This window comes from Strigops habroptila, chromosome Z, assembly GCF_004027225.2.
Source record: "Strigops habroptila isolate Jane chromosome Z, bStrHab1.2.pri, whole genome shotgun sequence".
NCBI classification, from domain to species: Eukaryota; Metazoa; Chordata; class Aves; order Psittaciformes; family Psittacidae; genus Strigops; species Strigops habroptila.
In genome coordinates, this window is record NC_044302.2 from 30,952,958 (window position 1) to 30,970,364 (window position 17,407).

At 43.0% G+C, this 17,407-nt stretch overlaps 1 protein-coding gene across 1 annotated transcript in view; it reads right to left on the minus strand.

The window, feature by feature from the left end:
* LOC115600723 (complexin-1) overlaps positions 1-17,407 on the minus strand; it is a 115,446-nt gene that overhangs the window by 33,257 nt on the left and 64,782 nt on the right. Inside the window, exon 3 of the mRNA XM_030470013.1 lies at positions 4,549-4,724. Coding sequence (XP_030325873.1) covers positions 4,549-4,724 — 176 coding nt within the window. The remainder of the gene's footprint in view (positions 1-4,548; positions 4,725-17,407) is intronic.

The following is a 17,407-nucleotide window of genomic DNA, read 5'->3' on the forward strand; positions in this document are numbered from 1 at the left end:
CTTCTCAAGTATGGCCTAAATCCAAACCTGAATTTTGTCTTGAAGCCAAGCCATTTGGAGAGAGGACCATGCTAACATCCTTTTTGGTTGAAACCCACCTTTGTGAAGATAGCCTTGAGCTCTTGCTATTTTTCAGCCTAGGCTCAGCAATGCTGACTCTCTAAAGCATGTGTAAGATTTGCAAGAAGCCAACTACAGGCACTGTTTCACTAGCAGCCAGCATGGGTAGAGTGTTAATTACAGAGCATGTACTAAGGTTCTTTTAGGCCTCGGGTATGTCACAGTGATGGAAATAATTAATCATGTAAATAAGTAATTATGGATCATTACATGAAGGAAGCAATTAGCTTTTGCTGCTGAGCTGTGCAGGTACATAACACAAACAAGGTCATCTCTTTATAGAAAGCAGTATTTCACCTAGGAGCACTGGAGACTGGTCTGGTGGCTCCTCTAGATGCCAAGCTGATGGTATTAGCAAGGTAACAGAGATATTAGCTATCCACAGCCTCACTACCAGGACACTAGCAACAAACCCTGACCTATCAGGCAGAGGGGCACTGAAGGATTCTTGACAGGAGTGTTGAGATCTCAAGCCCAAATCAGCTCAGAAAGCAAGCTGCATATATGCATCTTGAAGTAGAATGAAGCTGGCGTACACCCCAGTTATGTTCTTTGCATACTTTAGGTCCATTTTTAGTATCAGACACTGGACTTTAGTATTGGGTAGGAGTTGGTCCAGTTATTTCAAAGTGGCATGTCCAAATGTCATCCTTAAAAATTCATTTACAAATGAAAATGCTGCCTATTTTTAACAGGGGAAAAAAAAAAAAAAAAAAGCTGTATAATTCATAGAATCACAGAATCAGCTGGGTTGGAAAAGACCTTTAAGATCATCAAGTCCGACCATTACTCCAGCACTGCCAACACCACCACCAAACCATGTCACTAAGGGCCCATCTACACAGTTTATGAACACTTCCAAGAACAGTGATTCCACCACTGCCCTGGGCAGCCTGTTCCAATGCCTGACCACCCTTTCAGGGAAGAAATTGTCCCTAATATCCAGTCTAAACCTCCCCTGGCGCAGCTTGAGACCATTTCCTCTTGTCCTTTCACTTGTCCCCTGGGAGCAGAGACCAGCCACCTCCTGGCTCCATCCTCCTTTCAGGTAGTTGTAGAGAGTGATAAAGTCCCCCTGAGCCTTCTCTTCTCCAGACTAAACACCCCCAGTTAAATTCATTCTACCCTTTTCCAAAGTAATTTCTGCACCCAGCTGCCATGCTGGGCTGGGGAAACACATGTCTCAATTTAACATATTGGATTTAAAACCTGAAGTTAGCACATGCTGGAACATATCTAGTACCTGTCATCATTCCTTTCAAGCTCTGTCATAGCTGCCACATTTCCCGTAGTCCTAAACACGACAATACATTCCTCACACTTGTTTGAGAGTCAAGGCAAAAGGTCCAGAACAACAAACAACAAACATGATGAACCTGTCCTTTCTGTAGGTCACACCTACTAACTAACTGTTGAAGTTAATGACTTAGGACACACAATTTGAAACTTGTATTCTACATAAATAGTATGTGCCTGCTCACTCACTGAATTCAAGTACTCATTTCTCACTCTTCTATGTAAGAAATGAGTACGTATTATCAGAAAGATCTCTAATACTTAAAACTTCTTGGATTTAATTCATATCTGCTTACAGCAACTTGTGTGTGTATACATACATGTATACATCTATATGTTGCATCTCTGCCTTGATGGCCTGAGGTGTCATGGGCCCACCGGGCTAAAAATAATTCACCCTTATGTTGCCAATCTAAGTCCATCTGAGCCACTTCAATCTTAGCAGCTTTATCCACTTGCTGGTTGTTCTGGTGTTCCTCAGTGACCTGACTCTTGGGTACATGAGCATCTACGTGGCGTACCTTCACCACCAGGTTCTGCACCCGAGCAGCGATATCTTGCCACAATGCAGTAGCCCAGATGGGTTTACTTCTGCGTTGCCAGTTGCTCTGCTTCCATTCTATGGGAAAAGGTGTGGGGGGGAATGTGTATACATTTCTTTTTCAGTTTTCTCCTTCTCTATATTTTTATTTTTACAGGAGTTGGTGGAAAAATTAAGGTAATCTCTAAATAGAAAAGTAATGGAGGAAATAATTCAGCCCTTTTTTCTATTCTTTCAATATCTGTTTCACATTTCTAGCCAAAAATACTTAGAGATAGAGTCTTGTATATCTTCAAAACCATCTCTTTGTCAGGACAAAGTAATTGCCTTCTTTCACATATCTCTCAAACTTCAAAAAAAAAAAAAAAAAAAATTCAAAACCCAATACAGCTCCTTTCTATGGCTTTATCCATCTTTTCTAGTTCTGCAGAAAGCAACTTCATCTTTCAAATGCATGCCACCTGGGATTATCCCCAGGAGAAAGAGAACCATGGGAAACTATGTGGCGTTTTTCCAATCCAGGTGCACTCCCCAAAACAGGAATTCCTGTTGCTAATCTCAAAGATCACCCACCACATCACCAGAAAAGCTTTCAATGCCTGTTCCAATCCAGACATTTCAATGAGGTGAAATAACATTGCTCCAAGAATCCCTGTTTATTTCCTCTGCAGAGCCAACCCCTTGCCATATGGCTCAGGAGTCAATCCATTTCCAAGAGCCTTCACCACTCAGTACTCAGCCTGACTCAGCCAAGTCTAGATAGCCAACAGTACCCCAGTGAAATTCCCATTGGCTGGATGTTTCATCCAAGCTCAGGCTATGTGCATCTTACACATGAACATGTGAATTCTAGTATGGATCACCCTGGATTTGTAACAGGGGCATCTCAGACTTTTTAAATGGTTTTACAGCAGTCTGCCCAACAGAAATATGCATCTGCTTCCGGGAACCCTTCAATGATCTACCAGAAGAGACAGCAACCAGTGAAAACAGGACATCAGACCATCTGCCTGCAACTCAGAAATTCATTACTCTTTTTTTCCCCCCTCATACCTAATGCAGACCTTTGTTATTGCTTAGAAACAGTTCTAAGCAATATAAACATATTACATATATAAACATATATAAACCTATAAACATACATTGAACATATACTACACACATTGATATTTTTATATTAATATATTACACTAGATACATATTCATTAAATACGTTATGAAACAACAAATTTTGATCAGGTAGGGGTTCTGTGTCTGCCTGGTCGCCAATACCCTCTTTTAAATGACCATATTAATATCTTTCTCTGGCAGTGTCATACGCAGACAATTCCCTGTAAGTACTTTCTGGTATTTTAGATGTGTAATCCAGAATTTCTTTATTCGATGAACAATTCTCAATGCCTCTTTACAAGATGTACTATGCCACCACAACAATTCATCCTTAACCATGCTTTCCTCATGAATCATAAAGATTGCATCAGAAGTTTGACCCAGTGCAGGCACAGTTTTGTTTGTGGAGAGCCTCCCTCAGCCCTTTGATGAGGCTTTGAAGCTACTCCCAGACATTTTCTTAGGGCACTGTAACCTGTGCAATGGTAGGCCCTGCAGAGGGAACATCTCTTATACTGACCAGGACTTCCTCATTCTGTCTACAGGTATTTCCTATTATTCTTTGGCATACAATGTAAGTCAACACACAGGCCTTCATCATCAGAAACCTCTCCTCCAATCATTACCCACGTTTCTTTGCAAGTTATCTAAGCTCCAGGATCTCTTCCTATAAAACTAAATTATTATAAAAAGACAATTTTGATCCTGTCTTGAGGATGAGGCAGCAAAACTGCCTTCTCCCTCCACACACCAATCCCCAAAAGCTAATTTATGGTAACAATGTGTTCAGCCACCTTAAATTTAGCTAATTTCTCTAGTAAAGGTTTGTTTTCTGCATTTCAATCTCTGTCTCAATCGTCCCAATTTTTCATTTCCTTCTCACACCAAACTGTGTCATTACAAGAACATCATCAACTCAAGCAGAAGCCAGTGCTTTCCAATGGTTAAGTCCCTCAGATAAACAAAACTTTCTTTCAGATGGATCAATTCCCTGTGAGTAGTGGAAGCCTAGATATGAAAACTAGAGTAGATTTGTCACCTGTCAACACAAAGAAAGCCTTGGAAGCAATACAAAAGACACTTGAACTGTATCTCTCAGAAACATGCTGAATTAGGACCCTTCATATACACCAGAAATGTAACCTTGGAAAGCATCCGCAAAGGGACAGAGAAGCTTCTAACAGTCAAAATAATGTGAGCATTTAAGAGATTATGAAAAAAATAGTAATTTTTCTCCCCTCGTCTTCACACTCTATTTCAACTTTACAGGGTTTTTCTGTATGAGAGGTATGTTTAAACCTCCCATACAGAAGGGACAAAGCTCAAGGGACAGTGCACAAGATTAGAAAGTCCAGTGTGGCAAAGGAATTACCTGGCTCTATGGAGCTACTCAGGGAACTGGTCTCAAGTCAGCTGAAACCTGTAGTTCTCCACTGAGCATTATGAGATGCCCAGCGTGTGCTGAAAGCCAGATGCCTTACCTTGTCTCGGATCCCTTGTCTCATAACTTCTCTTTCAGCCTCCATCTTGGCATATTTGGCTTTCCTCTCTTCCTCTTGTTGCCTGAGAGCTTCCTGTCGTTCCTCTTCTTTCTTGGCAGCATCTGGGTCTTTCTCCTCATCCCCACCCAGCATCTTCCCCATGTCTTTGGTAGCCCCTAGAGAAAGCACAAGACAAAGTCAGCCCTGTAAGAATGTGGGAAACCCACCATGATTCCAGCTCTCTCCTTCCCCACAGTCAGGACCTCCTTCTACTGGAAATGTTTCTCCTTCCATTGTGGAGGAGGCACACTCCACACAGAAGCAGGAGATGGCTAGTGAACCCAGTCTGACCAGGTGACTTACCTGGCACTGGTGGAAGAAGCAGGGCTGCAAGAGAAAGACACTGCAGCTCTAGGCTTACATGAAAGCAACATAAGCAGTTTGCAGTCGCAAAGAGGGTAAGCTGTCAACCACATGATGTTTTCATTCCATCAGCTCAGTCATAGAATCATAGAAAGGTTTGGGTTGGAAAGGACCTTAAGATCATGTAGTTCCAACCCCTCTGCCATGGGCAGGGATGCCTCACACTAGAACATAAAGCCTAAGGCTCCGTCCAACCTGGCCTTGAATATTGCCAGGGATGGAGCATTTACGACTTTTCGGGGCAAACTGTGCCGGTGCCTCACGACCCTTACAGTAAAGAACTTCTTCCTTATATGTAACCTGAAGTCAAATGGCTGAAGATTGATTTTGGAGGATCTTTAATGTAACAGACAGGTAGCACATCCAGAAAGGAATAACACCAGGGTTAGGAAAGGAATTTGAAATCTCAGTTGCAGGGATGAGTAATCACAGTCTTAATTGCTGCCAGAAATTACACATCCCATGACAGGTAAGAGCACACAGTATTAGCAGACATTTGGAGCTGTTGGTGATTTTGAGATTCCTACCACAGACCAGAAAGAAACAGCATCTCTGCATGTCTTTTTTTACCCTTGGGCACCACTGCCTCTAATGTTTAGTGTGCAGGTGGAATCCTGGCTCTGCCTTGTGCTCTTTCTAACCCTGCATGTGCATTGCTCCCAAATTTTCAGCCCCTGTGTGCTTCTGAGCTAGCTCTTTGTTATTGTGAGAAGCCCTTGCATAGCCATGCAAATAAGGATGCCTCCTGCACACACATCTGTCCCCAGATGGCTGCATAAAGCAATCTACTCTGTATTTCAGAAGCATTTTTGTTGGCAGATGACTGGCAAAAAATCCAGCTGGGGAGGAAAGAGGGTGCTGGGGAAAAGAGGAGGGCATTTACTGTGGTAATTCATCATCGGGGCACCAGAGGGCTGCAGCAGGATCAAGCCTGGTTACAGGACAAAGTGAAGACACATATCTTTTGGGAGTCATGTTAGACTTGCCCTGGAGCAGGTACACACCCTTCATCATTTACTAAAAAAGGTACCTTCACCCTGGAAGAACACTGTAGGTGTCTGGTTACATATTTAACATCTCTTACCTTGCATAAGGCAAAGTTATTGGGCCTTTTCAAAGGCTTAGGCTGGAAGGAGATACTGTCAAAGTCCTTTCAAGTCACTGCTAGTTGGCGTTATTAGAAGCTAAGTAAAGTGAAGAGGTTTTCACAACCACTTATGCCTCCCTTATAAATTACCTTTTCAGCGTCTCAACAGTGCCAGAGGACTGTTCTTGCTCTTGCATTCCACATCAGTTCTTGGGATGGCAATGATGGAACCTTGGTTCTTATGGGGAAAAACATCTGCAACAGGATGATCCTCCTGAATTGCTCCAGAGATGGCAGTTACCAGGTTAACTACTGCCTCTAAAAACCACCAAGGTATTCCTTGGGAGGTGAGCAGATCCTATGGCTTTTCCCTTCCACATTTCTTTTCCAGATCACACGTGATGAGGCACAGGCACAGGTTGCCCACAGAAGCTGTGGCTGCCCCATTCCTGGCTGTGTTCAAGGCCAGGCTGGACGGGGCTTGGAGCAACCTGGTCCAGTGGAAGGTGTCCCTGCCTGTGGCAGGGGGTTGGAACTGGATGAGCTTTAAGGCCCCTGCCAACTCAAACCACTCTGTGGTTCTATGTTTTTCCAGAGCCCTAAATTGAAAGCAGCCCTGAACCAAAAGCAACCCTACAAACCCCCAAAACGTGACAGAGAAACGGAAATGGCCCCTTTACATCTCCCATAGAGAAGTATGGAGAAACTGGTCATTTTAAACGTGACAAGATCTAATTGTATGGACTAATTTTTTTTTTCTTTTTTTTTTTTTTTACCAAGTGGTAAATAATAACAATAAAGATGACTGTCTTCATTCAGCTAGCTAACCACAAGCATTTTGACACTTCCGTTGTATGGGGAAAACTGGATAAAAAGATGAAAACACTCACAGACCGCAAATGATCTCCAGCCGGAATATTCATGGCACATACCCTCTGTCATCCTTCCAACCCAAAGCATTCTATGATTCTATGATTCTACGAATCAGATCTTGTCCAAGCATTTTTGTCCAAACCCCTTTAATGTTATGGAGACACTTTCAAACTCTTCCCCCTGGCTGCTGTGACATAAACTTTATTGTCATCACAGCCAAAATACACACAAGTAGGTGAGATTCTTTTAAACAAAATACAAACTGAACCTCTGTTCCCCTGCTCTTAAAACATTGCACTGTACTTCCAACCTTCCTTCAGTAGTCATTACATCTGCTGGTTACACCTGAATGAACTGCACTGGCTGAGAAAGCAGTTTTCACCACCAGGATGAAATCCAGTTCCCAACAGGGATGACGGGAGCGGTGTGAGTGTAGCTTCTCCCAAGCATTAAATATAGACAAGAAATATCAGGATCCCAAACTTGTTATGTTTGGACAGCAATCCTGTTTTGATACACTTCCTTCACCCTTATAGAAGAAAGAGGTGTTTCCAGTGTATCACTAACCTCCTCTGCAGCTAAGACAAGGTGATAAATGATCACTAAATAGCATTTTATGAAGAAGCTAGTTCAGTCTAAAATAAAATGGAAAGTAAGGAGTATGTATTCTACGGCCAGACCTAACCCACTAATATCTAGAAGCTTTTCAGATTTTTTTCAGTACTACTGCAACACACTTCCATTCCACAATGCCTTCCATAATCAACTGAATCACCCATGAGTTGTTCTGACTCACCAGAATGAAACAGCCGCAGACTTAGTACTGGTAGCTCATACAGCCATGAGGATGATAGCGGGTGTAGAGAACCTCCCATACAAGAATCCAGAGTGTTCTGAGACCCCTCCCTAGAGTGCTGCATCCAGCTCTGGAGTTCTCACTACAGAAAAGATATGGACCTGTTGGAGACGGTCCAGAGAAGGGCCACAAAAGTGATGAGAGAGATGGAACACCTCTGCTATGAGGAAAGGCTGAGAGGGTAGTTCAGCCTGGAGAAGGCTCCAGGTAGACCTTATTGAGGCCTTTCAGCTCTTAAAAGGGGTCTGTAAGAAAGATGGGGAAAGACTTTTTAGCAGGGCCTGTTGTGACAGGACAAGGGGTGAGGGTTTCAAACTCGAAAAGGGAGATTCAGGCGGGATGTGAGGAAAAAATTCCTTACAATGAAGGTGGTAAAAATTGGAACGGGTTGCCCAGAGAGGTGGTGGATGCACCATCCCTGGAGACATTCAAGGCCAGGCTGGATGTGGTTCTGGGCAATCTGATCTAGCTGAAGATATCCCTGCTAATTGCAGGGGGGTTGGACTAGATGACCTTTGAAGGTCCCTTCCAACTGGAACTGTTCTATAATTACTATGATTCTAGCCTAAGACAACTGGGGCTGTTTAGCCTGGAGAAGTGAATCTACATGAAAATCTCATAGCAGCTTTCCAGTAACTGAAGGGGACCTATAAGGATGCCAGAGAGGGACTCTTCATCAAGGACTGTAGTGATAGGACAAGGAAGGGGCAATAGGTTCAAACTGAAATGGGAGATTTAGGTTTGGTATAAGGCAGAAGGTCTTTACTGTGAGGGTGGTGAGACACTGGCACAGGTTGCCCAAGGAAGTTCTGAATGGTCCATCCCTGGAAGTGTTCAAGGACAGGTTGGAACCAGGTTGGTTCCACTAGACCAGGAGCAATCTGGTCTAGTGTGAGGCATCCCTGCCCATGGCAGGGGGTTAGAACTGGATGATCTGAAGGCCCTTTCCAGCCCTAGCCATTCTATGATTCTAGAATTCTACGATTATCTTGTACACAAATAACTCCTGAAACTTTTTTTAAACCCAGCAGAAATGTAAGTTTCCCTCTAAGGACTGAGTGGAAACAAAACAATGGCCTTGGGGCTTTTAGCAACCAGATGGACCTAACAGGAAGGAATAAAAAGCAGTCAGTGATGGAAGGGCAGCACAACCTCAATTTTGTCTCTCACTCTGAGAGTTCTTGACATTGCAAGATGGTTTTGATGACTTGGACTTTCCCATGTTTTATTGTCTGACTCTTCTTTGAAAACAAGACTGGGAAAGAATGACTGAACTGATCTCTGCCCAGTAAGATCTCCTGTGCTCTCTTCTGGGTTCTTTACTGAGACTTATGGTGACTTATGTATATTGTGAGCTTTTCAAACATTTCCTTTCTTCAGTTTTCCCATCTGTAAAACAGCCCTGAATCTAGATGCCAGTCCCTCTTGAAGATTTTGTATCCTGCAGAGGTGTACAATGTAAGGCAGTTCTGATTTCTTACTTTTTTGAGTCAGCTTCCACCAGGAAATGCTTGTTTCAGGCCAGAGTCTGGCAGAATCCAATGGAAATTTATCAGAGTTGACATGAGCAAAAGATGCCCATGGTGAGGGGATTGGAACTAGATGATCTTAAGGTCCTTTCCAACCCTAATTATTCTATGATTCTATGTTACAAACAATGTAATCCAAAATACATGTATTCAGACTAGGGCCAGTTCAAGAATCCTTAATTACATGGACAAAAATATTTTTCTGGTCAAGAATGAGACCAAAACAATCTATCCACAAAGAACCAGTACATACTGTCAACCGACCAGAATAAAGCCTTTGACTGTTCCACACCACCTGGGCAGCATGGTTGTCTGCCTGGTCTTTCTGTTCCATTGACAAAAAGGGGAAGACAGAGAGGGTCCTGGCCCTAGGGATCCAGGCCATCGTGTTTTGGAAACAAAAATTTTCCTTAAGTAAGTACAATAAGGCAATAGCCTGGAAAGATTTTATTGTCTGTGTCCACATTAACCTGATGCTCTTTGCAAGTACAAAAAGTACTCTACCTCTGCTCTTCATTTATGTATGACTGGAACAAACAATGCTTTTAGGAATATTTTGGAAGCAAAAGAGTACAGCTCCATTCTTGCTGTAGAAAGCAATTTTACAGCAAAAATATTTGCACATTTCTTCAGTGATAAGAATGAAGCCGCCTCTGCTATCTGCCTCCTACTCCTTCAACTGGGAAATAAAAGTGCAGGATCTTTTCCTTCAGCAGTTTTACTAGCCAACGATTACTATTTTTCATCAAAAAAGTAAATGCCACACCAATTATTCCAGCTGAAAAAAACCCATGACTTCCGCCTGTTAAAGTTTCTAAACATTTACTAAAAATGTAACAGCCTTTCAGGAGGGTATGTATGATAATCCAAAGTGGCACTTACGTGAACGAAATACAGTGTTCATACATTAGTATTGAACAGCTCCAAAGGAACCATAACAATTTATTAATTAACTATAACTAATACACCTACTGGAATGCATTAGTGATTCATCTTTCATAAAGAAAGAGCTGATGCCAAGTTCACTTGAGGAGCTCACTTGAGAAATCATAATGCCTCTGAAATGCTGTTTCTCTGGTCTTTTTAGTATGGTGCGGATCTCTGATAAGGATCATTAACATTGTATTAAATGAAGAAATTCTTACTGAAATTCGAAGCTCAAAGCACGTAATGGAACGCTACTGCTGTTTACTTTTCCAGATCTGCTCAACACAAGTGTCTTATACAGTGGAGAAGGGAAGTGTTTCTGTTCATTTCTGCCCCTGGGCCAAACTCTGGTTTTAGGATTATTTCCAGGTCAGTGAAATGCCTATCGATTTCAGCATTAAGTTTTCTGAGATATTACAGAAAAATGTTATTGGAAGGATCCCAATGAAGTCCATCTGAACACATCAAGTGGTGAAACATGGATCATGGGGATTTTGCAAGTTACGTAGTTGCAAAACACAAGTGGACATGAGGAAGGAGAAGAAAAGGAGCACTCAAAGCCTCATTTTACATTATTTATAAATTAACGATACTGAGAAAAAGCTGCACATGAAGGTATGGATTTGGTTTTTTATTATGTTCGTTTTCCCCACACAAATTGGTTAGATTACCTTCCAAATAAATGAGAATGCAAGCCTAGTCTGGTCTATCCCTTGCTCCAAGGATCAGCCTTATGCTGTTCCTGCCAGCCCTTTGTCTCACCTTTTATCAAAGTACTGCAGAGTTGAAGGCAAAACAGTAAAGAAGGCTGTGGTCAACAGCTAGCTGGCCACTGCAGTGCTCATTACACTGCGATACAGACTTAGTCTGCTTTTGGTCTTTTCATTTTTCCTCCATCTCCATTTTCCAGATTGTTGGTCAGCTTAGTATTTTCTCAGCATCTGTAGTAATTCCTGTTTCTGAACCTAGTGGAATTCACTGAATTGGTCCTTTTTGTTCAGTGAGTGTTCATGCTGGGATCTAAAATATTCCCAGCAGGAAAGACAAAGGTCTGAGGATACGCAGCACCTAGAACAAAGGCTTCACTGAGACCCGCCTCATGTAACAGGTACCAAACCAAATATATAGAGGTAATCGTGAGAAGTTATTCACAGAATCAGAACTGTGACAAGACACTAGATGATTATTTCAGTGATCAAGACATGAGGGTGATCATCAGAACAATTACTGTTGTTCAGCTTTACTTATTCCACATCTTGGAATTTTCTAAAACACCTTGGTCTGTGTTCATGGTATAACATGAAAAAACTCTCAGGCCTTGTCATTCTCTGCATTTTCTTCAGAAAAGGGTTCTGAGCAGCAAGCATTTGCTTCACTGTCCGTAGTTAGACAGATAATTCTTTCTCTTACTGTCCCTGGCATCCTTTGCTTCAGTCATCCCCCTCTCCCCAGACTCAGGTTTATCTGTCTCTGGTATTTGACTTCAGTCTCTGTCCTTCTGGAACCAGCCAGACAAACTGCATACTCAGAAGCCTTCTTGTTGGGAAATAAACTGGTAAGTTGAGCAAACTCTGTGTAAAGGTACTTGAAATATTTAAGGCTATTTGGAGGTATTTGGAACTCCAGCTGTTTGGAGACAAATGCCTCTTCTCACCACTACAGTAATGTTTCATTTCCTTTACACACCCCAAAGCAGACTGTAAAGGCTGATGTTGAAGAGCCTTTTTAAACTTGGTACAAACCCACATGGAGGCAAATAGAACTTTCTAGGAATTATTTTTTCTGAGACAGAAATAGGTTCTAACATGTGCAAGACCAATGTTTCACTCTGCAAATGGGTATTGAAGCCCAAAACTGAAGAGGTAGATAGCCATGTTAACAGAATGTAATGATTTTCCTATTTCACAGGCTGTCGGGGAGTCTTCTTTGGCAGATGAAAGAAAGTCTTCTTTTTAGAGCAAGACCCTGCCAGCCCCATCAGCATCATCTCTAAACTAAAATGCTTGTCTCTGTTTTTTCCTCTGTGAAGTCCCATCCCTGCACAGGGGCAGTTTCTCTCCAGACGTATTGAGCAGTACAGTACTTGCACAAAACCCAGCATTTAATCTCAATGGCACTTATGTATTTGTGCAACAAATGGATGTTTTAAGCCTCCTGTTTTCTCTTTCTAGCTTACAACTACCAGTTCAAGTATTTAAGTGAATTTTTCAGCTAGCATATGATTTATTCCTCTGCACTGGTCCTTTTTATTCTGCTTTAACTAGGACAATGAAGTTGCCTATGCAATGTATGTAGAGAAATAAGGTGACATTCATCCGACCTGATCTCAGACTCACAGTAACACTGCCCGGGACATATGAGTTTTCTCTTCTTCTTTGTCATAGAATCATAGAATCATTTAGGGTGGAAGAGACCTTTCAGATCATCAAGTGGGCCTCATCTACACATCTTTAAAATGCCTCCCCTGGCGCAGCTTGAGGCTGTTTCCTCTTGTCCTTTCACTTGCCCCTGGGAGCAGAGACCAGCCACCTCCTGGTTCCATCCTCCTTTCAGGTAGCTGTAGAGAGTGATAAGGTCCCCCCCGAGTCTTCTCTTCTCCAGACTAAACCCCCCAGTTCCCTCAGCTGTTCCTCATCAGACTTGTGCTCCAGGCCCTTCACCAGCTCCATTGCCCTTCTCTGGACCCACTCCAGCACCTCACCTTGTAGTGAGGGGCCCAGAACTGAACACAGGATTCGAGGTGCAGCCTCGCCAGTGCCCAGTACAGGGGGATGATCATTGCCCTGGTCCTGCTGGCCACGCTCTTGCTGATACAGGCCAGGATGCTGTTGGCCTTCTTGGCTGCCTGGGCACAAGCTGGCTCATGGTCATCTCTGTCAATCAGCACCCCCAGGTCCTTTTCCACCTAGCAGTCACAGACTTTTACTGCAAATTCTGTGGCCTTCCAGGTATCATTGAGTAATAAACTCTCTCCAAAAGATCAGTCAGGTTTGCACTTTTCATCTAGCCAGGGCACAGTGGTTGAATATCCTCTTGGTACTGGATGCAGAAGTCTGATGACTGTTTTTGTTTCTGGGTTTTTCCTTTTTCCTCTTGCTGCCTTGTAGTAGGATCTAGCTGGCAGGAGCCAGGTAAAAGGAGGCTGAGGAACCTGCCTGCTGTGTGTGTTTTAGTCTTGGGAAGAAAGATACCTCCTCCTGGACCTTCCTTCTGCAGCTGCAGGACCTTGAAGCTCCTGGCTCGGTGCTCTTCAGCAGTGGACAGAAGCATAATGGTGGATTGGGAAGGGAGAATGGTACTATTGAGAATGTCTGTAGGAGTGAAAGCCTAACTTTTAACTTTGGAGGGCCTGGGCCAGTGAGCCGATGAGCTGGGTTTTTTGGAGACGGTGTGCCCCCAACCCAAGTTATCTCACTGGGACAGGCTGGCCCACTGGCCCTGCTCACATTGAGCTTTGCATGTACATCAACAGGTGTTTCCTTTTATGACAAGGTTGGAATTGCATGTGTGCTATTTAAACACATGTGCACGCTGAAGTGAAGGTTGGCATATAAATTATCTTGGAAGCATTGCAGAAAAACTAGTTCTTTGAGCTGTTTTTCTGGTCTCATCTTCAATGGGACCTGCTCAGGTGAGCTCTCGACTTTTTCAGACAGCCTGTTTGCAAACAAGAGTAGTACTTTTACCAGCGACTGAAGTAATAACCAGCCTTTCCTAAGGGCCTGTGTGTCTACAAAGGCCATGGTAAAAGTGCTTCAGTGTAGCTTGGATGCAGAATGATGCACTCAGATGAAAAGTAAACCAATCTCCTGCAGAATGTGAGACGTGTGTGTGTGTGGAAATGAGACTTCTTTAACCTTTCGAAACCAAACTGCAGCAGACTGTGTCAAGACAGGTCTCTTGGCCACAGGTTTCTTTCTGCTGCAAAAACTTCCCCCTAGGTCAGAGGTAGATGATAACCCTGCTGCAGCTTCTGTCTTCCCACATTTGTTTTTTTTGTTTGTCTCAATCATCTCACCATGTACCACCATCTTGTGGTTCCTGACATGAAATGGTGTCATTCTATGTATCATGGCTGTTTGGTATACAATACACTTAATGCATCAGAAAATAATTATTTGTGCTGCCTTGTAGGCTTAATGAGAAGTCACAGAGCAGAAAGAGAATGAGTGGAAGTCCATCAGGGAATAGAAACTATTTCAACTAGGAAGTGTGCTTATATTTTACAACAGAGGAGGTTTGGAAGCTAATGAATCGACTGAAGTGAACATTTCACTGATCAGAGATTTTAAGTATATTAAATTAAAAATGTACGGCATAATAAGAAGTAAGAAGAACACCAGCTCTCATGCCTACAAATGACATACCACTGACAGGCCATCCACAGAGTTTGATATCTTTCACAAATTAATCACAAAATGCAGTACCTGCTTCAGCCTGGAAAAAGCTCTATCAGGTCATTCTGAATGACAGATACCTATTAGCCTAGTAGCTGTTCCTAGTTTGTCATGAAATGGAAATTGTGTTTGGCAATTAAAAAATACAAACCAAAACCAATAACAGACAAGAAGGCTCAGTGCTGGGTCCTGCAATTTGGTCATACCAACCTCATGCAATGCTACAAGCTTGGGGAAGAGTGGCTGGAAAGCTTCCCAGAGGAAAAGGACCCGCTGTTGGTCAACAGTCATTGAACACGAGCCAGGAGTGTGCCCAGACAGCCAAGAAGGCCAACAGCATCCTGGCCCGTATCAGAAATAATGTGGCCAGCAGGGCCAGAGCAGTGACCATCCCCCAACACTGCCAAGTCCTGTGGTTTGTGAACACTTCCAGGGACCGTGATTCCACCACTGCCCTGGGCAGCCTGTTCCAATGCCTGACCATCCTTTCGGGGAAGAAATTGTTCCTAATATCCTGAACCTCCCCTGGTGCAGCTTGAGGCCATTTCCTCTTGTCGTTTCACTTGTTCCTTGAGAGAAGAGACCAGCCACCTCCTGACTCCATCCTCCTTTCAGGTAGTTGTAGAGAGTGATAAGGTCCCCCCTGAGCCTTCTCTTCTCCAGACTAAACACCCCCAGCTCCCTCACATGGTCTTCATAAGAGCCGCACTATTGCTAACACAAGCCAGGATGTGCTGGGGGAATGGTTGGACTTAATGATCTTAAAGGTCTTTTCCAACCTAGTTGATTCTGTGATTCTATGTCTCCTTGAAGGACACCCCTGTAGGAACCTATTGGCAGGAACAAATAATGCTGCATGAGGGCATGAGCTAAACCAATATCACTGAAACACGACATCCTCCCACAGCAAAGTTCTAAATTAACTGCAGTCAAATCAACAATCATTACAAGCCTTTCCCATGCAGTTGAGTTATTCTGATGAAATATCCTTGTGAGACTCTACGTAGCTGCAAGGGATGTTTAAACAGCTGTAATATATTCTAACTGGTGAAATCACTAACCTATCAGAAAAGGTAGGAACTTTTTAGACATAACTAATGCACCTTCACTTATTTTCTTAATATATATCAAGAAATGTGGATGCTTGCTAACAGCAGCATAGCAATAGACTGGTGCTGTGACGCTTCTTGGTAGCTACAGTGATATCACTGCAGTGGTGCTTACCAGACAGAGAAAAATGTTATTTGGAATGGGCTATTACTCAAATTAGGTGCTTGTAAACCTCATCTTATTGCATACAATCAAGTTCTACTTGATTTGAAATGTATTTTCTGCCAGTGATTTGTCATGTTTTCTCAAGCCTGAGGGTCAGTAGGCAGGCTGAGTAGTTGAGATGAATTTTCATAAGAAGCTGTGGAACTTCCATAGTCAAGAAATAACAGTGATTGCAGACACATCATGCCCAGAAAGAAACTCTTTAAATCTTGGTTGCTTCCAGCAGTTTCTTCATAGAGACACAGACAGAAGCATAACATATACACTTTCACACACACAAATATTGTATATGCTAGCCAGACTAGATTTCTCTCCTCTCTGCAGCTTGCACTATTTCATTTCTTTGTGGGAATTTAATCTAGGATGGGACACTGATGGAATATAGATAAAACCCCAAACAGACAAAACTATCTGGAAAGAAAAACTCAGACAGAAAAAGGCAAAGTGTGCCTTCAGGAGTTTCAGAACAGAAGCTACCAAAAGCTTCCCTCAATTAGAAAAAAAAAAAAACCAAAAAACCAAAAAACAAAAAACTGCTTCAGAGATGTCACTTCTGAAATCATCCATGTCATAACCCCAACAGCCTTATCAACATCATTTGAGGTGACCGGATTCTTTCTCAATGCCTGGAAAGTTTCCTTGACAAAAGGAGTTGTATGTTATGCTTCACAATCCCTTATAGAGAGCTGCCAAAGCTGGTTCAGAGTCAGCCAATGGTATATACAAATCTCTGCAGTACGGGAACAGTGTAATTTGTAATGTCTTTTGCATGGAGACGCAAATGAGGAGTCCCAGGATGCAAGGGCTTCCTTGGTAACACAGAGGCACATGAGTTTAAACTTACATAGGGGAAGTTCAGGTTAGGCATAAGGAAGAAGTTCTTTACTGTGAGGATGGTGAGGCACTGGCACAGGTTGCCCAAAAAAGTGGTAAATGCCCTGTCCCTGACAGTGTTCAAGGCCAGGCTGCATAAAGCCTTGAGCAAACTGATCTAGTGTGAGGCATCCCTGCCCATGGCAGGGGGGTTGGAACTGCATGATCTTAAGGTCCTTTCCAACCCAAACCATTTTGTGATTCTGTGAGTGTGTCTTTGACTTCACATGAGAGGTGCTTCAAAGCCCTGCACTGAATAACTTTCTGAGCAAGAAGTCTCTGTGTTAGCTGCTGCAGAGACTTCAGCCATTCCCTCCTCTGGGGCCACTTGTTGAGGCAGCCCTGCCTGCATCCCTCCAGCAGTCATGCCTAGTTAGATTCCTCCCTGTCATTCATTCCTGAGCTTGCCCATCACCATGGCTTGAGGGAGCTACCTCCATGGCGTCATTAAGCTAGTCATAGAATCATAGAATAGCTTGGGTTGGAAGGAACCTTAATGGTTATATAGTCCAACCCTTCTCTAATAAGCAGAGACATCTCCAACCAGGTCAGGTTCACAGAATCACAGGATCACAGGACCACAGGATCACAGGATCACAGAATCACAAATTTGCTGGGT